The 22,115-nt window shown below is 44.8% G+C and overlaps 2 protein-coding genes and 1 long non-coding RNA gene across 7 annotated transcripts in view; 2 read left to right on the top strand and 1 right to left on the bottom strand.

Moving 5' to 3' along the window:
- Window positions 1-22,115, top strand: part of MPPE1 (metallophosphoesterase 1) — a 36,157-nt gene that overhangs the window by 1,964 nt on the left and 12,078 nt on the right. The window contains exon 2 of one of the 5 annotated variants that reach the window (XM_048289212.1): window positions 2,533-2,630. The exons of 1 other annotated variant lie outside the window; for it this stretch is intronic. The gene's annotated coding sequence lies outside the window, so the exon portion shown is untranslated. 3 more of the 5 variants (XM_048289217.1, XM_048289213.1, XM_048289214.1) reach the window with 3 other exon arrangements.
- LOC125318472 lies at window positions 12,302-13,453 on the bottom strand. Its single transcript, XR_007200369.1, has 2 exons — window positions 13,219-13,453; window positions 12,302-12,603 (listed from the first exon to the last, which is right to left on the bottom strand). It is a non-coding gene; the product is annotated as an uncharacterized LOC125318472 (long non-coding RNA).
- Window positions 15,959-21,444, top strand: LOC125318469 (centrosomal protein of 290 kDa-like). Its single transcript, XM_048289219.1, has 4 exons — window positions 15,959-17,917; window positions 18,599-18,785; window positions 19,674-19,771; window positions 21,113-21,444. Exons 1-4 carry the CDS (start codon window positions 17,807-17,809, stop codon window positions 21,239-21,241), a joined length of 525 nt encoding a protein of 174 aa, XP_048145176.1. The 5' UTR covers window positions 15,959-17,806; the 3' UTR covers window positions 21,242-21,444.

Genomic DNA, 22,115 nt, shown 5'->3' on the forward strand with positions numbered 1-22,115 from the left:
ATAGACAATTTTGGTAAAAAAGAAAATGTACAGTTAACCCTGGCTTTGCATTCTAGGAAGCATCTCAGGCCATGACAAAAGTGTTTTCTGTATTTTTCCTTGAAATACAAAGTTTTAGTTACTGAATTCACCATCAACAGAAGTCTATACCTATTGCTGAAACAGGCTAGATCCTACTCTGATGTAGTGCAGATGGTTTCTTCCTGTATGCCTCGGGTCTGCCTCAATGCCTGGAGATTTGTTGTTAGTAGGCTGCCACAGGGGCATTTGGAAGGCAGTTTAAGGCATGTTTTGGAAGCAGGCAGTGTGAATTACAATGTAGTAGGCAGGATGCACAAGTATCCCCACTGAAGGTATCTACAGAAAGTTACACACACATCACAGAGAAGTACTGTTGCAAACACAGGGAAGTGCTCTCCTCAATATTTTTCTAAGCAGGAGTATGTCCTCTTTCTAAGTGATGTCCGGAAAACAAGCATTTGGACAGTAGAATTTCCCCAACCTTCTTTCTGGTGGTAAAATATTGATAATAGGGTCACCAGGCTGAACCTGAGAGGCTAAAATATCTGAATGATATTTTACATATTTATTCTCGGTTTTTACAGATTCATTGCAGCTATGTGGCTCATGCAGGTAGATTTAAAACAGAACTAGAAAGCCAGCAAAGAACACTTCTTAGAAAATCAGTGACTGCAGCTAGTATTTTAAGACTTTCCAAAATATTTTGCAAAAACATACAGCTGCCTGTAAGGCCTATAAACGGTAATATTTCTCTTTTTCAATCTCCTAGTCCATGACAACTGTTTATTTATTACTTTTCTGAAGTTTTTTTTAAACCTTCCTTAGCCTAGACCTGCCCAGGCAGTGTGAGCTTCCTCATGTGAGCTGCTGGCTGATTTTGAATATCCATTCACCTCTGAGCAGGTTGAGGCTGCTCTCTGCCTTGCTGGATCAGACTCTCCGTTCATCTTTCATAACTGCCAAGGTCTTTCATAACCTCTGATCTTTCATAACCCCAAACGCTAGCCAGTTCCTCTCACATGCCTTTTGTAACCTACACACACGCCACGTGTTTAATCTCGTCCATTTGGAATAGGCCCATCCTGATGAACCTGAAATACAAGTGTTTCCTGGGTGCTTTGTCTGCCTCAATTTTCCTGAGCCCCAGCCAGATTTGTGTGGATGTTGGACTTCCCTCCCTGAGACAATGAATGCTCAGTGGAGAGGAAAACCTGTTCTCTCTGACGCCAGAAGAGAAAAGGGAGCCTAGTCATGGATTTCTGCTCTCCCGGGGTGTGAAGCCCTAATTGATTAGGTGTGGCTCAGCTGGGGGTGGCAGTCTCCTTCCCTTCCCGTCCTCAGCCGCTCTGTGCGCCACGCAGGGGTCCCCACTGCGGTCTGCTCGGAGCAAACCCCAGGGTCACTCGCGGGGGGAAGCTGCTGCAGCTGGAATTGCTTTAATTCTGCCTCAGCAGACAGCTTGCCATTCTCTCCTTCGACAGTAATTGCAGGCTGCAGTGATGCCATAAAATAGGTTGTAGTTTTGCAGAGAGGGTGACCTCACTGTAGCTACCCGTCCGTTGACGTGGAATCCTCAGATGCTTTCCAGTGAGGATCTTTGTCGCTTCACGAGCTTGACGGATCTTTGTCACTTCATGGATTTGATGGATGGATTCCTAATAGGGAATAAAATGGGAGGACAAGTGTATAACAACTTCGATAAAAACAGAGGGGGGGAAAAAAAAAGGAAGAAATCTTTTACAGTTATTAGCCTGAGTGAGAAAGAGCGTTTCCTCAGCGTGACAGCCAGAGGCTCGCTGCACTGTTATTAAAGCACTTCAGTGGGAATCCATGCAGATGGCTTTTTTACCCAGCATAGGATTATATTGGATTACTCATATAAAATTGTTGTTTACCGTCTCTAGCCCTTTTCCCCAGAGCTTTTATCAGGAATCTCACAAAGCATGTAGTTTGAGCCTGCCTTTAAGAGGTAACCCAGATGAGAAGCCTTTTGTTTGTGTAAACTGCTACAGTGTTGTAGTTTAATGTAATTTTAATGTTGCAATGAGAGATTTTATACCTGATAAAAGGGGCTGTTTGGCCCAGATTTTCCTTTTGCCTACAAGGAGGGAAGTTAGACCATAAGGAGATGCTCTCTCTTGTTGCTGGTCTCCCCAGAAGAGCTGTGGTGATCCCACTTCTGCTCCATCAGAGACAATCAGGAATTCTTAACACTGGCACAGTTTTTTGCAATGCTTGCTAATGAGTCGTTTATGGCATAATGCTTGATTAACACACTGTTCTGAGTGGTGTATGAGGTATTTCTTGTGTTCCCTTTCTGTCATGCAGAGCCATACTCTGACCATCTTTCTTCTTTATGTCCAGAAGGCCCAGGGATCACTGCTTAGACATGGTCCACATCTTCCCTCCTGCCACAAACTAACAAACTGTCTCAAACATGCAGTACAAGGCTCTCCCTTAAGATCTACCCTGGGGGTTGGTTATAACAAGGAAATTTTTTCTCACTTCAAGGTCCAACAGACAGCTCTACTGGTAAAATGGCATCCTTCAGTTTTTTCTGGAGTTTTCGGACTGGCTCTGTCATCCTGGGAAATTTTCCCTTCCAGGAGGTATGGCTGCAAGAACTTTCCTGAGGTGCAAGTGCCTTTGATTCTACAGCAAGAGATGTTTTTCTTTTCTATAGAGCGTTCTGTGACAAGGTAATACAGTCCCAGGCTGTTATTCTTTTCCCTAGACCACATCTGTACGTGTAAAATAAAAAGGTGTTTTTCCCTGGCCTTGAAGGAAGAAGCAGCAGGCTGTCTCTGCCACATGCACACCAGTCTTGTTTTTTGATCCATGGAAGACACTGAACATTATCCACTGAAAACAATGTAACTTGATGTTTCTGTCACTGAAGGAGATACAGAACTTCTGTCAGTGTGCTGTGACAGGAATGCCTGCAGCCTGATTTGGATTAATAAGTATTATCTCTGTTAGATTTTGTCAGCTTTAAGATTCACTTTCTCATCTATTATGAGAAAATATTTTTTGTTTCCAATTCTGCAAACAGTCACCTTTAATCTGACCATGTCTTGGTGCTTTTCCTCTTGATATGCAGGAAATGTTCATGAACTGAACTCTGAACTTTTGCTTTTAGCAAAAGTGGCTGTGCTGAGGCTTGGAAAAGCCAGACTGCTTCTCCCTGTTTCAGGGAAGGTTCCTGAACACAAATGGGATTATTACTCTGTGACCAAAGATCTAAACAAGATGTGGAAAGGGCTGTTTTCCCATGTTGGCCATTTTGTTCAAGGTTGTTCCATGATTTTTCAACTGGCATTTGTCTGTGAGACTGGCAGCCCTGATTGTACCACAGAACATACCGGGCAGAAAAATCACATTAAGTCTTGCCATCTTCCAGACTGAAATGGACTCAGGAAGAAGTCACTGCTGACACAGCTGATGGATGGAATAAAAGAGATTAATTTAGGGCAGGTGAAATTTGTATATGATTTACAAAGGCATGAAGATTTTTATAGGAAAATTTTAATTCCTGAAAAATCAGATGAGGATGGTAGCTCTCTGAGGGTTGAAAGGACACATATTGTCCTTTAGTCCATGTAGAAAAAAGGCTACACTTGGGAGTTATTGTAGGGTTGCGTCAGGTAATCCCATGCTTATGTGTTTTCTGACAAATCAATGATTTTGGTGCACATGTAGCTGAAGAAGAGTGCAATGGGTCACATTCCTGCTGTTTGGCAGCAAGTAGCAGGCTCAACACCGCTGGAATCAATGACAATTTCATTTGTGTGAGCCAGCATGAAATGTGTCTTTGTTCATACCAAACTACATTAAAACAAAAATGCAAGGAAACAAGAATGTGTTCAACAAATGAGCTGAATAATAGTGCAGGGAAATGTTTCTGCTGTAATTGTTTACAGTGAAAAGTATCCCAGTGGCATTTCATACATTCACTGCCACAGAGAAGTTTTTTAAAAAGCTTGTATTGTTAGGATCTTTGGAATCATGTTTCCTAATCAAGTACACATCAGTCTTTTATCATTTGTATAAATGATGGGGTTTTTTGTATACACGTAGGCTAACATTAGGTTTTGATTTTGGATGCTTCAAAATCTGATGGCCAGTGCTACCCACCAGCCTTAGGCCAATTTTAAAAATTGATTGAGTATCTTTAATTTGGAAGAATGGATGCTCATTTTGAAGTGGAGCCTCTCAAAATCAATGGCCGTTTTGAAAATGTCTGCTCATAATGTGCATGATTAAACCAACAAGAGCTTCAGCTGTAGTTTTTCCCAAGAGGATCAAGATACAAGTAGGGGTTTTTTTGGTGTCATTTGGATGGATCAATGCTAGTTTGACAAAATCTGCATCTTACACAAACTCCTTGCAGGTCTAGCAGCATAGGTGAGAAACTTGGCTGTTGTCTGCTTCCTCCGTCTGTCTTCAATTCCCCTGCCAGGCACGGAAAAGTGGGAAAGAACGGGGCCCACTTTCTACGTCAGAAATCAGGAATTCTTGTTTCCCTTTTAGCTCTGTTGGTCTATTTCCCAGGTTTTTTGTGTTCTACTAGTAATTTCTGAGTTTTGAAACTATTTGGGTCTTAAAAACTGTGCCTAGCTGCCTCGTCAGCTCCTGGGTAAGCAGGAGAGCAGCAGTGTGCCCAGAACTGGTTGTGTTGGTAGAAGAGCTGGGGAAACTGAGTCTGCAGGTTTTACACATGAGAATCACAGAATGGGTCAGGTTGGAAGGGACCACAGTGGGTCATGTGGTCCAGCCTCCCTGCTCAAGCAGGGTCATCCCAGAGCACATAGCAAAGGATTGTGTCCTGATGGCGCTTGAATATCTCCAGCAAGGGAGACCCCACAGCCTCTCTAGGCAATCTCTTCCAGTGCACGGTCACCTGCACAGTAAAGAAGTTCTTCTTCATATCTGGGTGGAACTTCCTGTGCATCAGTTTCTGCCTTTTGCCACTTGTCCTATTGCTTGGCATCACAGAGAACATCCTGGAGACTCACACTTTAAATATTCATACACTTTGATGGGGTTCCCTCTCAGTCATCTCTTCTCCAAGCTGAACAGGCCTGGCTCCCTCAGCCTCTCAAGTGGCCCAAGACTCATCATGGGCTTGTTTTCTCTGCTACTTCTGACCTAAGTTGCTATTTGAGTGCTGCCTGGTGCTGCCTTTTCTATGCTCTAGTTTCTGCAGAAGTCCTGAATTAATCTATTTGGGCTTTTTGCTTTACTGCTACACTCACAGTATTTAAAATACCCCGAACAACCCCAACCCAAAAGCAAACACCTGGGTACCATAGGAATGTAAGTCCTATTGAGCCTTGCACACACTTTGTACAGTATTATTCCTTGATATTCAAGTGGTCTTGCCTTGTATGGTATAAAGTGATTATGACATTCCCAATATTGAGGAAACAACTGTTATCCTACTGGTACTGTCTACAGTGTGATACTGGTATGCAGGATACGCTGGATTCCACTGTGCTGATCTCTCTCCACCACACTTACACTACAGCTTCTTTGTCACTGGAAAAATTATTTCTGAAATAATTTTACAAAGTTTTGCAAAACATCAGAATCTCTATTATATATCAGAGTGCATTTTCTTCTAAATCAGTAACATAGATTCATTGAAATGTTGGCCTGGAAGGGACTTGTTGTCTACTTGCTCTGTGCCACTGTGCTGTGTGTATTAGGTATACCTGTATTCAAAGTCATGCCTGATCATTCTCTGATGTGTTTATTAAAATATATGGTGAGGAAGAACTACATGTATTTTTCTTTGATATCAAGAAATTTTCCCTCTCATCCAGTTGAAGGGATGAGAGATGTCTACTCTGTTAGACAGTAACTTTATTTCTGCTCATTCTCCTCTGGAGGACATGGGAAACAATTACTACTGTCCCTTACAATAACCAAAGATAAAGTCAGTTAAAATGATTCTGATTTCAACACCTCCTGATACGCTGTATTTTCTTCTATATGTAATTTTTATTCCTGTTTTACAGACTCCTCAGGACCTCACCTGAGACCTTGTTTGTGTTGGATAAGCCAGAATAAAACTGAGTAATTGCATCTCAGGGTATTGCTACTTCATCTGAAAATGGGACTTACCTTTCTCTATGTCTTGGTTTTGAAAGACAGGTGTCTGCTAAGGAAGGCAGAAGCCTCCCTTGAAGTGGCAGATATAACCCTTTTTCCTTCGACTTATTATAATTTTGAAATCAAGGGCCTTTAGGCAAAGATGTGGGAAATAGGAATAACAGTTCCTTACTATATATATATATATATACATACATACATATATATGTATATATATATACATACATACATACATATATATATATATATATATAACCAGTCAAACAAAACAACAACAACTATGGCAGTAACAGCGAACAATCACAAACCCAGTCCCAGCCTTCTCGGCTGTCGGGCCCTTTCCCCTCGGGTGCAGTTCCGCTCGCAGCCGGCAGGGGCGCTGGCGGCTCCCGGTGAGCAGGGCAGGTGCGATGGTTCCCCCGCGGCTGCAGGGGGCGCTCCGGAGCGAGCTCGGGGAGCACGCGGCACCGGTGCCCTGGGATCCCGGGAAGGGATGGGACAAAGGCTTCACAAACCCCACACGGCTGGCTTCGGTGTCCGGCCGGACTCTCGGGAACAGCAGGCTGGAGCAGCAGGCTGGAACGGCGGGGACGAACACAGATCCCAGAGGACAGACGAGACGTATCCAAACGGGGAACCCCCCGGAGGTCGGGCAGGCAGGGCAAGCACGGCTACAGCGCAGCGAAAGCTCGAAGCAGCAGCGGGGCAGGGCGGCCACAGCCCAGCCTCCAGCAGGGCACGGAAAACAGCTTTTGGATCCTGGCGTTGTTTCCAGCAGAAAAGAAAAAAAAACGGCCGAAGAAGAACCAGCAGCTCCTTTCTCTGCAGCTTCTCTCTCCGAACTCGAGAGCGAACTGACCCCACACCCAGGTGAAACAAAAGGGTAGCCAGGTCTTTTGTTTGCTCTCAAGCACCCAGCAGTTTATCGTCTTACTAACAGAATGGGGGAAAATTCCTTTAACAGGAAAAAAAACTAGGCCTCTTAAAACCCCAACATTATCCACCCCGAATTTTTTCCCATACTAACATGTTACATGAAACTTAACCCTTTGAACCATATAAATACATGCATCACTCGAATTATATACATATATACATGCTGATACTGATACAAGTACAGAGCCATGGGTAGTTCACCCTAAAACAAGGTCCCCTTGAGGTAAGCATCGGGTCTCTCCATCCCTTTGCATCACCCACCAGGTGCAACCTGGTCCCTGAGCAAAAACAACCCCACGGATGGGTTTGTCTTTGCTCAAGGCAGACTTAACTTAAACAGTTTTTCCAAGCATACCTCTCATGTGCACCACTGGAACCTTATCCCCGTCTGTTGTTTGTAGGGATTCGGATTGGGCAGGGCCTGCTCGGCTGGTGGAGCCTCGGGTGTTAACTAACCAGGTGGCTCTTGCTAAATGCACCTCCCAGTTTTTGAAAGTCCTTCCACCCAGTGCCTTCAAGGTGGTTTTAAGCAGTCCATTACACCGCTCAACCTTCCCAGCTGCTGGTGCATGGTAAGGAATGTGGTACACCCACTCTATGCCATGTTCTCTAGCCCAGGTGTTTATAAGGCCGTTCTTGAAATGAGTCCCATTGTCAGACTCGATTCTCTCAGGGGTGCCATGCCTCCAAAGGACTTGCTTTTCCAGGCCCAGGATGGTGTTCCGGGCAGTAGCATGAGGCACAGGGTAGGTCTCCAGCCATCCAGTGGTGGCTTCTACCATTGTGAGCACATAGCGCTTGCCTTGGCGGGTTTGAGGCAGTGTGATGTAATCAATCTGCCAGGCCTCCCCATACTTGTATTTGGACCATCGCCCGCCATACCACAGAGGCTTCACCCGCTTGGCCTGCTTGATCACAGCGCATGTCTCACAATCATGGATAACCTGGGAGATACTGTCCATGGTTAGATCTACCCCTCGGTCTCGTGCCCACTTATAGGTGGCATCTCTGCCCTGATGACCTGAGGCATCATGGGCCCATCGAGCTAGGAACAGTTCTCCTTTATGTTGCCAATCCAAGTCTATCTGGGACACCTCTATTTTCGCAGCCTGATCTACCTGTTTGTTGTTACGATGTTCTTCGTTAGCCCAGCTCTTGGGGATGTGAGCATCTACATGACAGACCTTCACGGATAGCTTCTCTACCCGAGTGGCAATGTCTTTCCACTCTTCAGCAGCCCAGATTGGTTTTCCTCTGCGCTGCCAGTTTGCCTTATTCCACCTTTCCAGCCAACCCCACAGAGCATTGGCTACCATCCATGAATCGGTGTAGAGGTAGAGCTTTGGCCACTTCTCCCTTTCAGCTATGTCCAGAGCTAACTGAACAGCTTTGAGTTCAGCAAATTGGCTCGATCCACCTTCTCCTTCAGTAACCTGTGCAACTTGTCATGTGGGGCTCCATACAGCGGCTTTCCATTTCCGGCTAGCGCCTACAATTCGGCAGGAACCATCAGTGAAGAGGGCGTATTGTCTTTCACTCTCTGGTAGCTCGTTATATGGTGGGGCTTCTTTGGCACGTGTCACCTGCTCCTCTTCTTCTTCAGAAGATAACCCAAAAGTCTCACCTTCCGGCCAGTTCGTAATTATTTCCAAGATCCCAGGGCGACTTGGGTTTCCAATTCGGGCGCGCTGCGTGATGAGGGCGATCCATTTGCTCCAAGTAGCATTGGTGGCGTGATGCGTGGAGGGAACCTTTCTTTTGAACATCCACCCCAGCACCGGTAGTCGGGGTGTCAGGAGGAGTTGTGCCTCTGTGCCGATTACTTCTGGAGCTTGGACTCCTTCATAAGCTGCCAAGATTTCTTTCTCTGTGGGAGTGTAGTTGGCTTCAGACCCTCTGTAGCTTCGGCTCCAGAATCCCAGTGGTCGGCCCCGAGTCTCACCAGGCACCTTCTGCCAGAGGCTCCAGGACAGACCATTGTTCCCGGCTGCAGAGTAGAGCACGTTCTTCACCTCTGGTCCTGTCCTGACTGGGCCAAGGGCTACGGCGTGAGCAATTTCCTGTTTGATCTGAGTGAAGGCTTGCTGCTGTTCAGGGCCCCAGTGGAAATCGTTCCTCTTGCGGATAACCAGGTAGAGAGGACTCACGATCTGGCTGTACTCAGGAATGTGCATTCTCCAGAAACCTATGGCGCCTAGGAAAGCTTGTGTTTCCTTCTTGTTGGTCGGCGGAGACATTGCTGTGATCTTATTGATGACCTCAGTGGGAATCTGACGCCGTCCATCTTGCCACTTTACTCCCAGGAACTGGATCTCTCGGGCAGGTCCCTTGACTTTGCTCTTCGTGATGGCGAAACCAGCTTGCAGGAGAATTTGGATTATTCTCTTTCCTTTCTCAAACACTTCTGTTGCGGTGTTCCCCCACACAATGATGTCATCAATGTACTGCAGATGTTCTGGGGCCTCACCCTTTTCCAGTGCAGCCTGGATCAGTCCATGGCAGATGGTGGGACTGTGCTTCCACCCCTGGGGCAGTTGGTTCCAGGTGTACTGCGCGCCCCTCCAGGTGAGAGCAAACTGAGGCCTGCACTCCACTGCCAGAGGAATGGAGAAAAATGCATTGGCAATGTCAATAGTGGCGTACCACTTTGCTGCTTTGGACTCCAGCTCATATTGGAGCTCCAACGTGTCCGGCACGGCAGCGCTCAACGGTGGAGTCACTTCATTCAGGGCACGATAGTCCACAGTCAATCTCCATTCCCCGTCAGACTTGCACACAGGCCAGATGGGGCTGTTGAAGGGTGAGTGGGTCTTGCTGACCACCCCTTGACTCTCCAGCTCACGGATCATCTTGTGGATGGGGATCACAGCATCTCGATTTGTCCGATACTGCCGGCGGTGCACTGTCGAGGTGGCAATTGGCACTCGTTGCTCTTCCACTTTCAGGAGCCCAACTGCAGAAGGATTCTCAGATAGTCCAGGCAGGGTGTTCAATTGCCTAATGCCCTCTGCCTCCACAGCAGCAATCCCAAATGCCCACCTGAGTCCTTTTGGGTCTTTGTAATAGCCATTCCGGAGGAAGTCTATGCCCAGAATACACGGGGCCTCTGGGCCAGTCACAATCGGATGCTTTTGCCACTCCTTCCCAGTCAAGCTCACCTCAGCTTCCAAAAGGGTCAACTGCTGTGATCCCCTGGTCACCCCAGCGATGGATACAGGTTCTGCCCCCACATGTCCCGATGGCATTAAAGTACACTGTGCCCCAGTATCAACCAATGCATCATATTTTTGTGGCTCTGATGTGCCAGGCCATCGGATCCACACCGTCCAGAAAACTCGGTTCTCCCGTGCCTCTTCCTGGCTAGAGGCAGGGCCCCTCTAGCCCTGGTTATCATTCTTTCCCTGGGCGTACATGCTCGAGGTCCCTTCAAGGGGATCCGACATATCATCCTCCCTTCTGTAATGCCTGGCAGCTCGGTCACGGGAGGCTGAGGCTACTTTCACCTTAGCGGAACCCCCTCGGTTAGTGCCTCCCTCCTTGAGTTCACGCACCCGCGCTGCCAGGGCAGAGGTGGGTTTCCCATCCCACCTTCTCATGTCTTCCCCATGCTCACACAGGAAAAACCACAGCTCAGCTCGTGGGGTGTACCCTCTCTCTCTAGCAGGGGGACGACGGGCTCTGACTTGGGGGCCTGTGACTCGCACTGGTGCCACACTGACCTTCTTCATCTCTTCCCTCATCTCCTCCCTCATCTCCTCTCTCATTTCCTTCCTCATTTCCTTTATCTCCTCTTTGAGGCCCCAGAACCTGACATGGCTCCAGACACTAGAGATCCTACCCCAGAGCCTCATCCTGCCCCAGAACCTGCCACGGCCCCAGACACTAGAGATCTTGCCCCACAGCCTGACACAGCCCCAGACATTAGAGACCCTGCCCCACAGCCTGATACCGCCCAACAGCCCACCTCAGAAATAGACTACCTGAACTGGGTGGGGGTACTGGCGAAAGGGATGCAGGAAATGTGCCAGGAGATAGGCCAGGTGCACTCAGGACCTCACCTGAGACCTTGTTTGTGTTGGATAAGCCAGAATAAAACTGAGTAATTGCATCTCAGGGTATTGCTACTTCATCTGAAAATGGGACTTACCTTTCTCTACAGCACCATTGCCCTGCTGGCTGGTACTATCCCTCCCAGTTTTATTTTTTCCTTGCTGCTACTGTAGCTAGTTACATCCAGCTGTCCTTTTACCAAGAAGTGACCTCGTGGTTTCCACAGTATGAACTGTCTGTTGCCAATTCACTCCATGTTAGCTGACTGAAGTAGCAATTTTGGTGCCAGGGAATTTGGAGTCAAGGTGACTTGTCACAGGCTCCAGCAATTAGCAGTGTTGGGTGGCTGCTTCTATGGAACCACTACAGAAGACTTCACAGGCAGGATTCCTGGCAGCAGGTAATACCACGGGCATATCCTTCCCTCACATGGACTCTCAGGTTGCTGCCAGCCTCAGAGCTGGGATCTTGTGTCCATTCAGCTCAGCACAGCGAAGGCTGAGCTGAATATAGACAAGGCTTTCACCTTTCACTGTGACCCCTGTGTGAAGTTCAAGAAGTTGACTGGATGGGTGACGGGGTTGAGAGTGGAGGAGGAGAGATGCCAGGTTGTGCCCTGGAGCCAGAGGTGTGTGACACTTCCCTTAATCTGATTGCAGTTACAGTTCCCACTTGCAGCCTAACCTGACCCGTCTCCTGCCATGCTTTTGGTCAGCTGTGGACTCACAAGGAGGCAGTGGTGAGCTCCTGTCATCTCCACACCCTCTTCCCAGGCACAACAGGCTGAGAAAGCTGGGGCTGTTCAGACCTCACAGCAACCTTCCAGTATCCAGGGGCCTACAGGGAAGCTGGAGAGGGACTCTTGGTTAGGAGCTGTGGTGATAGGACAAGGAGTAATGGGTACAAATTGAAAGGGGAAATTTAGGCTGGATATTAGGAAGAAATTCTTTACTGTGAGGGTGGTGAGGCACTGGAACAGGTTGTCCAGGGAGGCTGTGGATACCTCAGGCCTGGCCAGTGTTCAAGGTCAGGTTGGGTGGGGCTCTGAGCAACCTGGTCTGGTAGGAGTGCAAAATTTGCAAGGCACTGCAATCGGGTGGGCTACATGGTGAAGATGGAGGGGCAGGTGGCATCTAGCAACATTTGACACAAAAAATAAAAAAGAAAAAGGAAAAAATGATGGAAATACGATGTGCTTTAAGAAATGAGTGAGGCAAGATTTTATACAAAGACAGGAGATGCAGAGAACAAGAGAAGACCTAGATTTGAGACCTAGCAAATGAGAGAGGAACAGGAAAGGTTTTAAACTGCCAATAACAGAGGCTTGGAAGACCAGCAGGCAATGATCACTGCTTTGGGTCAGTCTTGCTGTGATAGCTGGTCTTCCTGTGGCTGGTGAGTGCTTGCTGTTGGTAGGTGTCTGTAAGGTCCAGTCCTGAGGGTGAAAAGCTTTTGTTCCGCCTGTGTGCCCTGCAGCCAGGCCTGCCAAAAATACCAGAAAAATGATAAAACCAAATCACAGAATCACAGACTGGGTTAGGCTGGAAGGGACCACAGTGGGTGATCTGGCCCAACCTCCCTGCTCAAGCAGGGTCATCCCAGAGCACATGGCACAGGGTTGTATCCAGATGGTTCTTGAGTATCTCCCGTGAGGGAGACTCCACATCTCTCTGGGCAACCTGCTCCAGTCTGTGGTCACCCTACAGTAAAGAAGTTCTTCCTCATATCCAGGTGGAGCTTCCTGTGAATCAGTTTCTGCCTGTTGCCACTTGTCCTATTGCTTGGCACCACCGAGAAGAGCCTGGCTCCATCCTCTTGGCACCCTCCCTTTAGATACTTATACACAAAAGGCAAAGCTCAGCAAGTAGTAGCAATAGCAAGTACCACCAACACTAAGGACACAGCTGCCGCTCCCCACTGGGCAGCAGCATTATCAGGCACGCTGTTATCTGCTGCCAGGGAGATGTCTGGGCCCGCCTGTATCTCTGTGATGGGGGAGATGCAGAACCTGCTTTTGCAGAGATCCCTCACTTGGCGTGTGCTGGTGTATCCGTGCAATCTACGGCTGGCAGACTTCTCAATGCCCCCAGCTGGTACCTGTTAGTCACAGAAAGTCACAGAATCACAGAGTACGCTGAGATGGAAGCGACCCAGCAGGATCATCGAGTCCAACACCTGGCCCTGCGCAGGACACCCTGAGAATCACACACCAAGCGAGCCTGCGAATAAAACTAATGACAATTTAGAAGGGACTGGGCTGTTGTTTCGCCGGCTGCGGAGGCGGACGCTCGGGGCAGGGAAAGGCTGCGCTCCCGGGGCGCAGGCCGGCGGCGGCGGCGGCGGCGCACCCGGGGCGCGCGGCGGTCGCTCGGCTGTGACGTCCCTGCTCGCGGCCTGTCCCGGGCCCGTCCCAGCCTATCCCGGGCCCGTCCCAGCCTATCCCGGGCCCATCCCGGCCTGTCCCGGGCCCGTCCCAGCCTATCCCGGGCCCGTCCCGGCCTGTCCCGGGCCCGTTCCGGCCTTTCCCGGGCCCGTCCCAGCCTATCCCGGGGCCCGTCCCGGCCTGTCCCGGGCCCGTCCCGGCCTGTCCCGGGCCCGTTCCAGCCTATCCCGGGGCCCGTTCCAGCCTATCCCGGGGCCCGTTCCAGCCTATCCCGGGGCCCGTCCCGGCCTGTCCCGGGCCCGTCCCGGCCTATCCCGGGGCCCGTCCCGGCCTATCCCGGGCCCGTCCCGGCCTGTCCCGGGCCCGTTCCGGCCTATGCCGGGCCCGTCCCGGCCTATCCCGGGCCCGTCCCGGCCTGTCCCGGGCCCGTTCCGGCCTATCCCGGGCCCGTCCCGGCCTATCCCGGGCCCGTCCCGGCCTGTCCCGCCCGCTGCCCCGGAGCTCCCGGCGCTCGCCATGGCCCTGCCCGTCGTACACAGGTGCCTCCAAGTGAGTACGGCCCCGGCTCCCGGGAGTCCCGGTGCAGGAGCGCCCGGGAGGGCGCGGGGGGCTCGGCTGGGCCGGGTTTGCTTTGGGGGCCGAGCTCAGGTTGAGAGCGCAACGCGGGGCTCGATGCTGGCCTTCCTTCTGCTGGCCCAGAGCGTCGGGTATACTCACACCCTGTAGCAATACAGTTTTATATATATATATATATATATATATATTTATATATTTATATTTTTTTTTTTGGTGTGTATATATATACATGTATATTATATAGTAGTTTTAGATATGTACATACATATATATATATACACGCATACATACACACACATATGTATGCTACATATATACATACACTATCTAGTGCATATATGTTATACATATAACTAAATATATAATTATAGGTATTATATAATGTATATTGCCTTATATGTTGCTACATAGATGTAGTTCTATATTGCTTCATATATTACTATAAATATCATATATGTTATTGTGCTGGTTTAAAGGCACAGAAAGGCACAAAATTAATTTCTGGGCGTAGAGCAGCGATAGGGGATACACATCGTAAAGTCACCCCAAGACATTTATATATATATGTCAAATATATATGACTACATACTGCTAGGCAAGGTCCAGCAGACATGCACGCAAGAAGTTCAGCTACTGTGGCTGTCTTTTGTCTCTGGTGAGGTTAAATCAAAAATAAACACCAGCTTGGTTGCAGAGCTGATGTTTGTAGTTTAGGAGTATAACTGAAAACTTAGATGCTTTGTCCCTCTGTGATTAATTTTAAATGCAAAACCAGTTGCCATAATTCATTATGTTCCTTAATGAATTATGAAGTTACATTAGACACCTTTAAAAAAAAAAAAAGTTAAAGAAGCTTTGTTGTAGTCAAATGTTAATGAAATTTGAAGCCAGTTGTTTTTCCTGCCATTTTCCTTCAAATGCTTCTATGGCTTAAGATAAATGTAGTAAAGCTTTTGGGAGAGGGTTTTAATATGAAGTGCTGTCAGCTTAGTTACTATTTGATTTGAAATTGTTCCTTGATTTTTTGTTTTTCAATTCTCTTCCTTTTCAGCTCAGTGATGAAAATGAGCAGTTAGTCAAGAAGGTGAAAAAACTACACATAAAAAATAAGGAGCTAGAAAAGAATCTGTGTCAGATCCAAGAACAACTGCATCTGCAGCGGTTAACGCCTGTCTGTGGCACAAGCAGAGAGTAAGAATTGTCAAACATTTCTCTTTTGCATCAAAAGAAGTGCAGCATTTCAGGACTTCTATTTTCATGTCCTTAAGATGAACTAGGCATTATCTGATCTGTATAATTTAAGGAACTGTCTTTGAACAGGGTGGTAGGGTGCAAAGTGCTGGAGGCCTGTAAAGGAACAAAGGATGTCTGGGGCATCTCATACAAAATTTGTTGTAGTGAAAGAACAGTTTTAATAGCAAAAAGTAGTACTCCTGCTTAGCCAATATGCTCTCTCTGTTGCAAAGACTTTTACACTATTTTTCTACCAAAAGATGGTAAGATAAAGGTAAGTTGAATAGCATCAATGCTGTTAAAAAGGTTTAGAAACGGAGACCTTAGGACCTGAAAAACTGTAGTTCTAGTGGTTTGGAGAGTGTCCTGCCAGGATTTACATACCGGTTTGCAAAAACCTTCCAGGGTTTAAGTTTTGGTGTGTTTATGATCCTGCCTGGAAACCTCTACCATAAAATCAAACTGAAAAATAACTTGGCCTTTTTCAGTTGCTTTGTTTGATCCAATTAAATTTGTGAAATCTGATTTTATGAAGCTGTTGTGTTTGTTTCAATTAAGTGTTCAGGTTCAAACAGAAACCTGTTTATGGCATAAAGGCAGAGACAGCAAGGATCTGGTTCTAGAGAGTGACAGTGTCAGGTGAGTTCTTGGAAGCTGCTTCTTCATGGAATTATTCTTCTCTTTAGTGTAGAAAATGTTCATGGTTAAGTCAGTTGATTTTTTTTTGGCTGTTATGCAAGTGGCTTTCAGCCTTTGAAACAATGGGAAATCATTCACATTTTAAAAATAACTACAAAATCTTGGATTAAACTTGAAAATAGTGCTGAACAAAGAACAAAATTGATTTCTTTCTCAAGTAGTTCATTGAGAAAAATTTAGTGAGCCAGGAACCTCCTTCATGTGTTTGTGCACACATATGATGTTTTTTGTAGATTTTTTAACCTAGAATTTTGTAGTTTCATCTTCTGTTTTGTGGAACCTTTCTCAGCTCATTTTATATTGCTCAGTGTTATGTGCATATAAAATTTATAGGCTGATACTGTTTTTTAAATAAGCTAGAGAAGCAGTTCTACTTTTCAGTCTAATTAATTTTAGAGATGAACCACTACTTATGGTAGTTTGCCAATTAATGGTAGAATTAAACTCTTGTAACTGCTTTTCTGATGCAAAAGCTTGTCTTTAAGAAAGAAATATACTGAAACATTTTAACAACTAGGCAAGCTGCATAAAATATTGCTCCATCCGCCTATGACTTGGTTGTAAAATAAACAAGCTGCTCCATCCTTTCAAAGGCTGCTTTTTGTCCACTTACATAAATGGGTTGTGGATCTTACACAGATCTCTGTTGCTCTTTGGCCAAGTGCCCTGTTTTTAGTGTTTCCTTTAGGTGGCTGTTGAAGACCCATCTTCTTTTTTTTTTTTTTTAATACCTTTACAGCATACCAGACTCTCTTTGCAAGGTACATAGCTACATAAGCAGGCTGGCTGACTGACTCTGGGCTGGAATTGAGTTCCTAGTTAGGTGCTCATGTAGAAGAAGTCCACGTTAGTCTTTGAACTGAATGCTGTACCTGCCTTGTATTAGATTGCACATAGATAACCTGACCAAGCTTTTTTTTCGAGCATCTGTGTATATGTTCTTTTACAAAGCTGTGCTGTGCTACAGTGTTGCTCATCTCCTGCTTGTGGTGTGCAGTCATGACTTATTATGAATGGCAGCTCTTGTGAGAATTCCTGAAAAAATAGGAAAAATGTTTGCTCATGTCCATCAGTTAAATTGTGGGCCTCATATATGTTGGCTGAATACTGTGAAATATGGTAGGAAATTAGTACAGCAGAACTTGATGCAAGATAATATCAGAGGGACAGATTAACAGCCCTAATCTGTTTATTTGACGTTTATTTTACCCACTCATTTTCACATTGATTTCATTCACTCATATCCTCACACCCACACACTTGGAAGCAATGAGATGTTTTGTACAACACAGAGAGCTGGGAACTGCCTCATATGTCCTCATCATGGGTTCTTGATTGGTGGTAAGAATCTAGTTTCTGGAGAAACTTTTAAAAATCCTTTAGGAGTGTTCTTTTTCTCTTCGTGTTGTGCTGATGGGGAGAGGAATGATGCTTGTGACATGCTGCAAAGTCACTGGCAGCCTCCTGTTGCTGGTGTGTGGGTCTTCCCTCAAAGACTGATTTGCACTGAGGTTTAATTGGAGCGTGGCCTTGTGTGTTGGGCAAAAACAGCAGGGTCCTCAGTCTGGCTGAGTAAAAAGGATTCTTTGCCATCCATACAAACCATTCTTTTAACTTGCTTTGCTGTTATTTTCTGGTGCTTTCTCTTTCTGTGTTGACAGTCACGTTTCATTCACTGCCATCTTGAGTATTTCTGTTACAAGTCTCTGCAGCACAGCTACACCCCAAGTGATCTCTGTGGGGCATCTCTAACACTTCTACCATAACGGATGTCTTTCATGTTTACAGCAATTTATGCATTTCTTCTGTTTTAGACTCCTTCAGATGTATAATGAGCTACAGAAACGTTATGTTAAAGAAACCAAAACAAACAAGGAGCAAAGCGAAGCAATTAAAAATCTCACTGTAAGTAGAATTTGTAGGAGCTGGTATCAAACAGCCAAACATAAGCTTGTAGGGAGACTGGAAAGTAATTCTACCTTTGTGAAATGAGACCATGCTTCTCTTTTTATACCTACTTGGTTTCCCGTGACAGAGATAATGGAGAGTAGCCTGTAGTTCCCTTTAAAAGTGAACTCTGTCACTGGCATGTCTGAAGCAGAAAGCTGTCTCCCCTTTCCTTGCTTTTTTCTTTACTCATCCACCTACCTGTCCTTCCAATTGTATATGCACCTTGTGACCTGTCTTGCACCAGCCCTGGTATTTTTCTGCACGTGTCATGAGCTGATTTTTCTCGGAAATCCAGCAGTAAGCAAACCAAATGAAGGCAAAGAGTTTCCTGTTGGGTAGCAAGGTCTATGGGCTTGCTGTACAAGGAGTCTGGCATCATAACTGGAGTGAAAGTAGGGTTGTGTGGCCAGGAGCAGTTCAAGTGGGTATTGCCTCTTGTGGCACAGATCGAGCATTGCAGCCGACCAGTCTAAATTCCTCATTTGTCCTTTGTTTTTTCTCCTTTCAGACCCTTTGGGTGAATGTAGTTTTTAAGTCAGCAATCGAAAGCTCTGGGTTTGCATTCAGGGTGTGTTTCCAGTTGTATTCAGTTGAACTGTGTTTTTTCTATGCATTTAAAAAAAATTGTTTTGACAGATTAAAATTAATGAGCTAGAGCATAATCTTCAAGAGCAGAGGCAAAGAATTGAGCAACTGGAATGCAAAAAGGTTTCTTGGAAAACTAGTGCTGTTTCTGGAAAAAGAAGTCAAACCCCAGAGGGAGGAGTAACTTCTCACAGGGACATTTCTGAAAAGAAGGAATCCTGTTGCAGTAGATATTTAGGTAATGGTATAGTTGTATTTGATGATATTCCTTCCAGTATGCCTAGCAGAGAGAATGCTTTTCATTTCTGATCTAGAGGCCACTCCAGGCTATTTCTTCTTCTTCAACCAGCAGTACCTAAAATGTCTTTTTCATTTTTGAAAACCTGTTACGTAAAAATGGCATTTTGTAATCTAGAATTCAGCCTTGCATTTTTTTGTTTGTGATAAAATATTTGCTGTTTTCTCTTTTTCTGAAACTGGTCCGTTGGTGTAATCACGGGTGGGAGTGCGTGGCTGCATTTAGGGCTGGTATTTATTCTAGTAAGACGTATCTACGCAGATCTCTCAGTAATAATGTTTGCTGCCCCATTCTTTGGTTTTCAGGCACTGAGACCAAAAAGAACCTCTTTTTAGGTTTAAAACATTGGACGAACCTGGACGGTGCTGGTTTCAGCACATCCTTCCTCATAAGTAAATCTGGAATTTCAGGTGTAATCTTCCACTTCAAAGCATAGAAAGAGATGGATGAGATCATCTAATGTAGGCATAATTTTCAGGAAATGTGCTGTCAGCAAGGGCTGATGTGACCCTCTTGTAAATCAGAAAAATGTAATCAAGGCATGTGATGTGTGTTTTGTGTATTGTAAAGTAAAATAATCCTACATTCTAAGAATCTGGCAGATTCAGATTATCCAATTGGGAGATCCTGTTACCTTTAATAGTACCTGGGAATATGCTGGGTCAGTTCTTAAGAATAAATCACTGTATGAAAAAGGTACTTTAAGATGCTGAACCATCATTTTCTAATATCACAAAAGGTAGGCAGCTCTTTAGCTGTAATATGATTCATATGAGGGGGATGTTGACTGTGATGGTTGAACTCTACATTTTTTTCATTTGAATATAGAGCTATTGTTGAAGGAGATTAAAAAGCTGAAGAAAGAAAATGGAAAGTTGTCTGCAGAAAAGAGAGCACTAAAAAATGAGTTAGCTGGATTAGACAAGGTAATTTATTTTAAGACAAGCTTAACAGTAGGTGATTTTTGAAAAACTAACTTTTCCGCCTGAACTGAAACGTCTTTAGGCTGAACATATGTTGTTATCAAGTAAAATACATAAAAAATCCGTGTGTAGCATTCTGAGAGAGATGGAAATGAATGGCTCCTCAAAACATTCATGTCCTAAAAGGCTGCTCAGCTAAGGAAGACTGTTTTCCCTTGAACTTAAGCATGTCAAAGCTATGCCTCTGACAAAACTCCAAGTTTAGAGAGGGCAGAGGCTTTGAATTTTTTTGTTAGATCGATAGGTGTAAAAAGTGAAAATGTGAACATTTGGTAATTCTTAAAGTTATGTAACAAGATGATGAGATCTTACCTAACTATGGAAGACTCAGTTTAGTATACTGACATGAAGTTTTATTTTCAGCAACAAATTGTTTAAACTGATTTTTGCTTGTTCCTCAAGTCTTTTCATTGGTGGTTTTTTTGTTGTTGTTGTTTGTATGTTTGTTTTTTGCTTTCTGTTTAGAATCTATTTTCTTACCTTGCAGTCCTTTCTCTCAAACTAAATAATGTTATGGTATTAATTTCAGGGGTAACAGTAAAAGAGGGTGATAGTTCATTGGATGTGAAACTTGTAGAACATTGAGCCAGGGTGAGTTCTAGATCCCTGTGTTTGGGAATCAGGGACAATTTGTTGCTGAGAATTTCATCTTGCAGGAGAGAGATACATAAACCTGAGGTTGTGGCTTTTTATCAGTGGCCCTTTTTTTTGGTAGTTTTAAGTCACTGCATGTTATATAAGATGTATGCAGCTGTTCATTTAAAAAACATGCTGGAAGAATAGGGAGGAGAATGTCAAATATAGATAGTTATAGGTAGATACATCGTTACTCTGGTAGCTAGAACATTCAAGGTTTGGTGAAACAAAGTCTTGGGTGATTATACTCTTCTGTCCATGTATTTCCCAACAATTTTTGACTTCACTTGCAAAGGATCAGAATGGGACATTATTCCCTTGTCATATTGGACTGTCATTTTGTAGCTGTCTGGTAAATCCATATGTTTTCCTTTTTTTAATTAATCTTTCCTATTATTAGTCTGTATTCCAGTCTCTTAACATAACTTGAACTCTGCTTGTCTGTTCAGGGCAGAAATTATTAAATTATTACCTAAAGTTGTAGTTGATTGCGGTATCTCACCATAGCTATGTTTGCATAACTCAGCCATACACACATAAAAATATAAAAAGTGTCTTTGAACTCTGGAGTAACTGAACTCCTGACTAGCTCTTACTGAGAATGTCTTTGAAAGAAAGTTTAAGTTGAATATTTTGGGGTTTTTCTAGGGTTTTTTTGAAGAGGTAGAAGATCTAAAGCACGCTGTACAGGAATCTGTGAAACTGAACAATGAGTATGAAAAGTGCTTGAAACAAATAAGTGTAATATATGGACTGCCTTTTACAGCACATTTGTAACTACTGGGTAATTTAATGCCAAGTAGAGTGTCCACATATTTTTTATACTTACTGTAGCATTTAAAGTGGTACCACAGTTTGATAATGTTGTAGATTCAGTAATGGGATCTCAATATGACAAGTGCTCAGAAATGTTGTACTTTGTGACCTTGATTTTTTTTGTTTATATGTTTTTAAATAAACTGTGGTCTGCATAACTTCAACTAAGTTTCAAACCCATCTCTTTCACACTTGCAGAATATATTGTGGTTGTGCATGTTTATGGGAATATAATAAAATTGTTTTATTTTGAAGAGCTTCCCAATTTATCCTTTTCTGTAAGCTACAGAACAAAATCAAAGTATCTGTGTAGATTTGGCAGTCTTCATGGATTTCAGCCCTAAGGATGTGCTAATGCAAACAGAAATTAAATCTATCATTAAATTATGGCAAAGGGGTTTCTTAAAAATGCTAAATCTCTGCTTGGATTTTTTCTTCAATCACAATAATAGTGAAAAATTGTGGATGAAGGAAGGATTTAGTGCTCAGAATTGGAAAATGTATTCATAAAGATGGGTCAGAGAGTTTTGCATCATCAAAAGAAGAATTCATCAGAAGCTCTTATTTGGTTCAAGAGTGAGGTACTTGAAGAACTCTGATATTTGAAGAGCTGAAAAGTGGGAGTGCAGAAAATCAGAGTCCACAAGGCAGAAATGTCGTGTTGCTTCAGGGAGGGTGAGCTTGGAATGAGAAGAGACAACTCCCAGTTGCAAGTGTAGCTTGCAGAACCTTGTGGGATTTGAACCTGAACTTGTTTGTAAGGACATTCCACAAAAGTTTAACATAGTTACATTATAGAACTATATTTTTCTGAAAGTTGTAAATCTCTACCTTT

Source organism: Corvus hawaiiensis, chromosome 30, assembly GCF_020740725.1.
Source record: "Corvus hawaiiensis isolate bCorHaw1 chromosome 30, bCorHaw1.pri.cur, whole genome shotgun sequence".
Taxonomy (NCBI): Eukaryota; Metazoa; Chordata; class Aves; order Passeriformes; family Corvidae; genus Corvus; species Corvus hawaiiensis.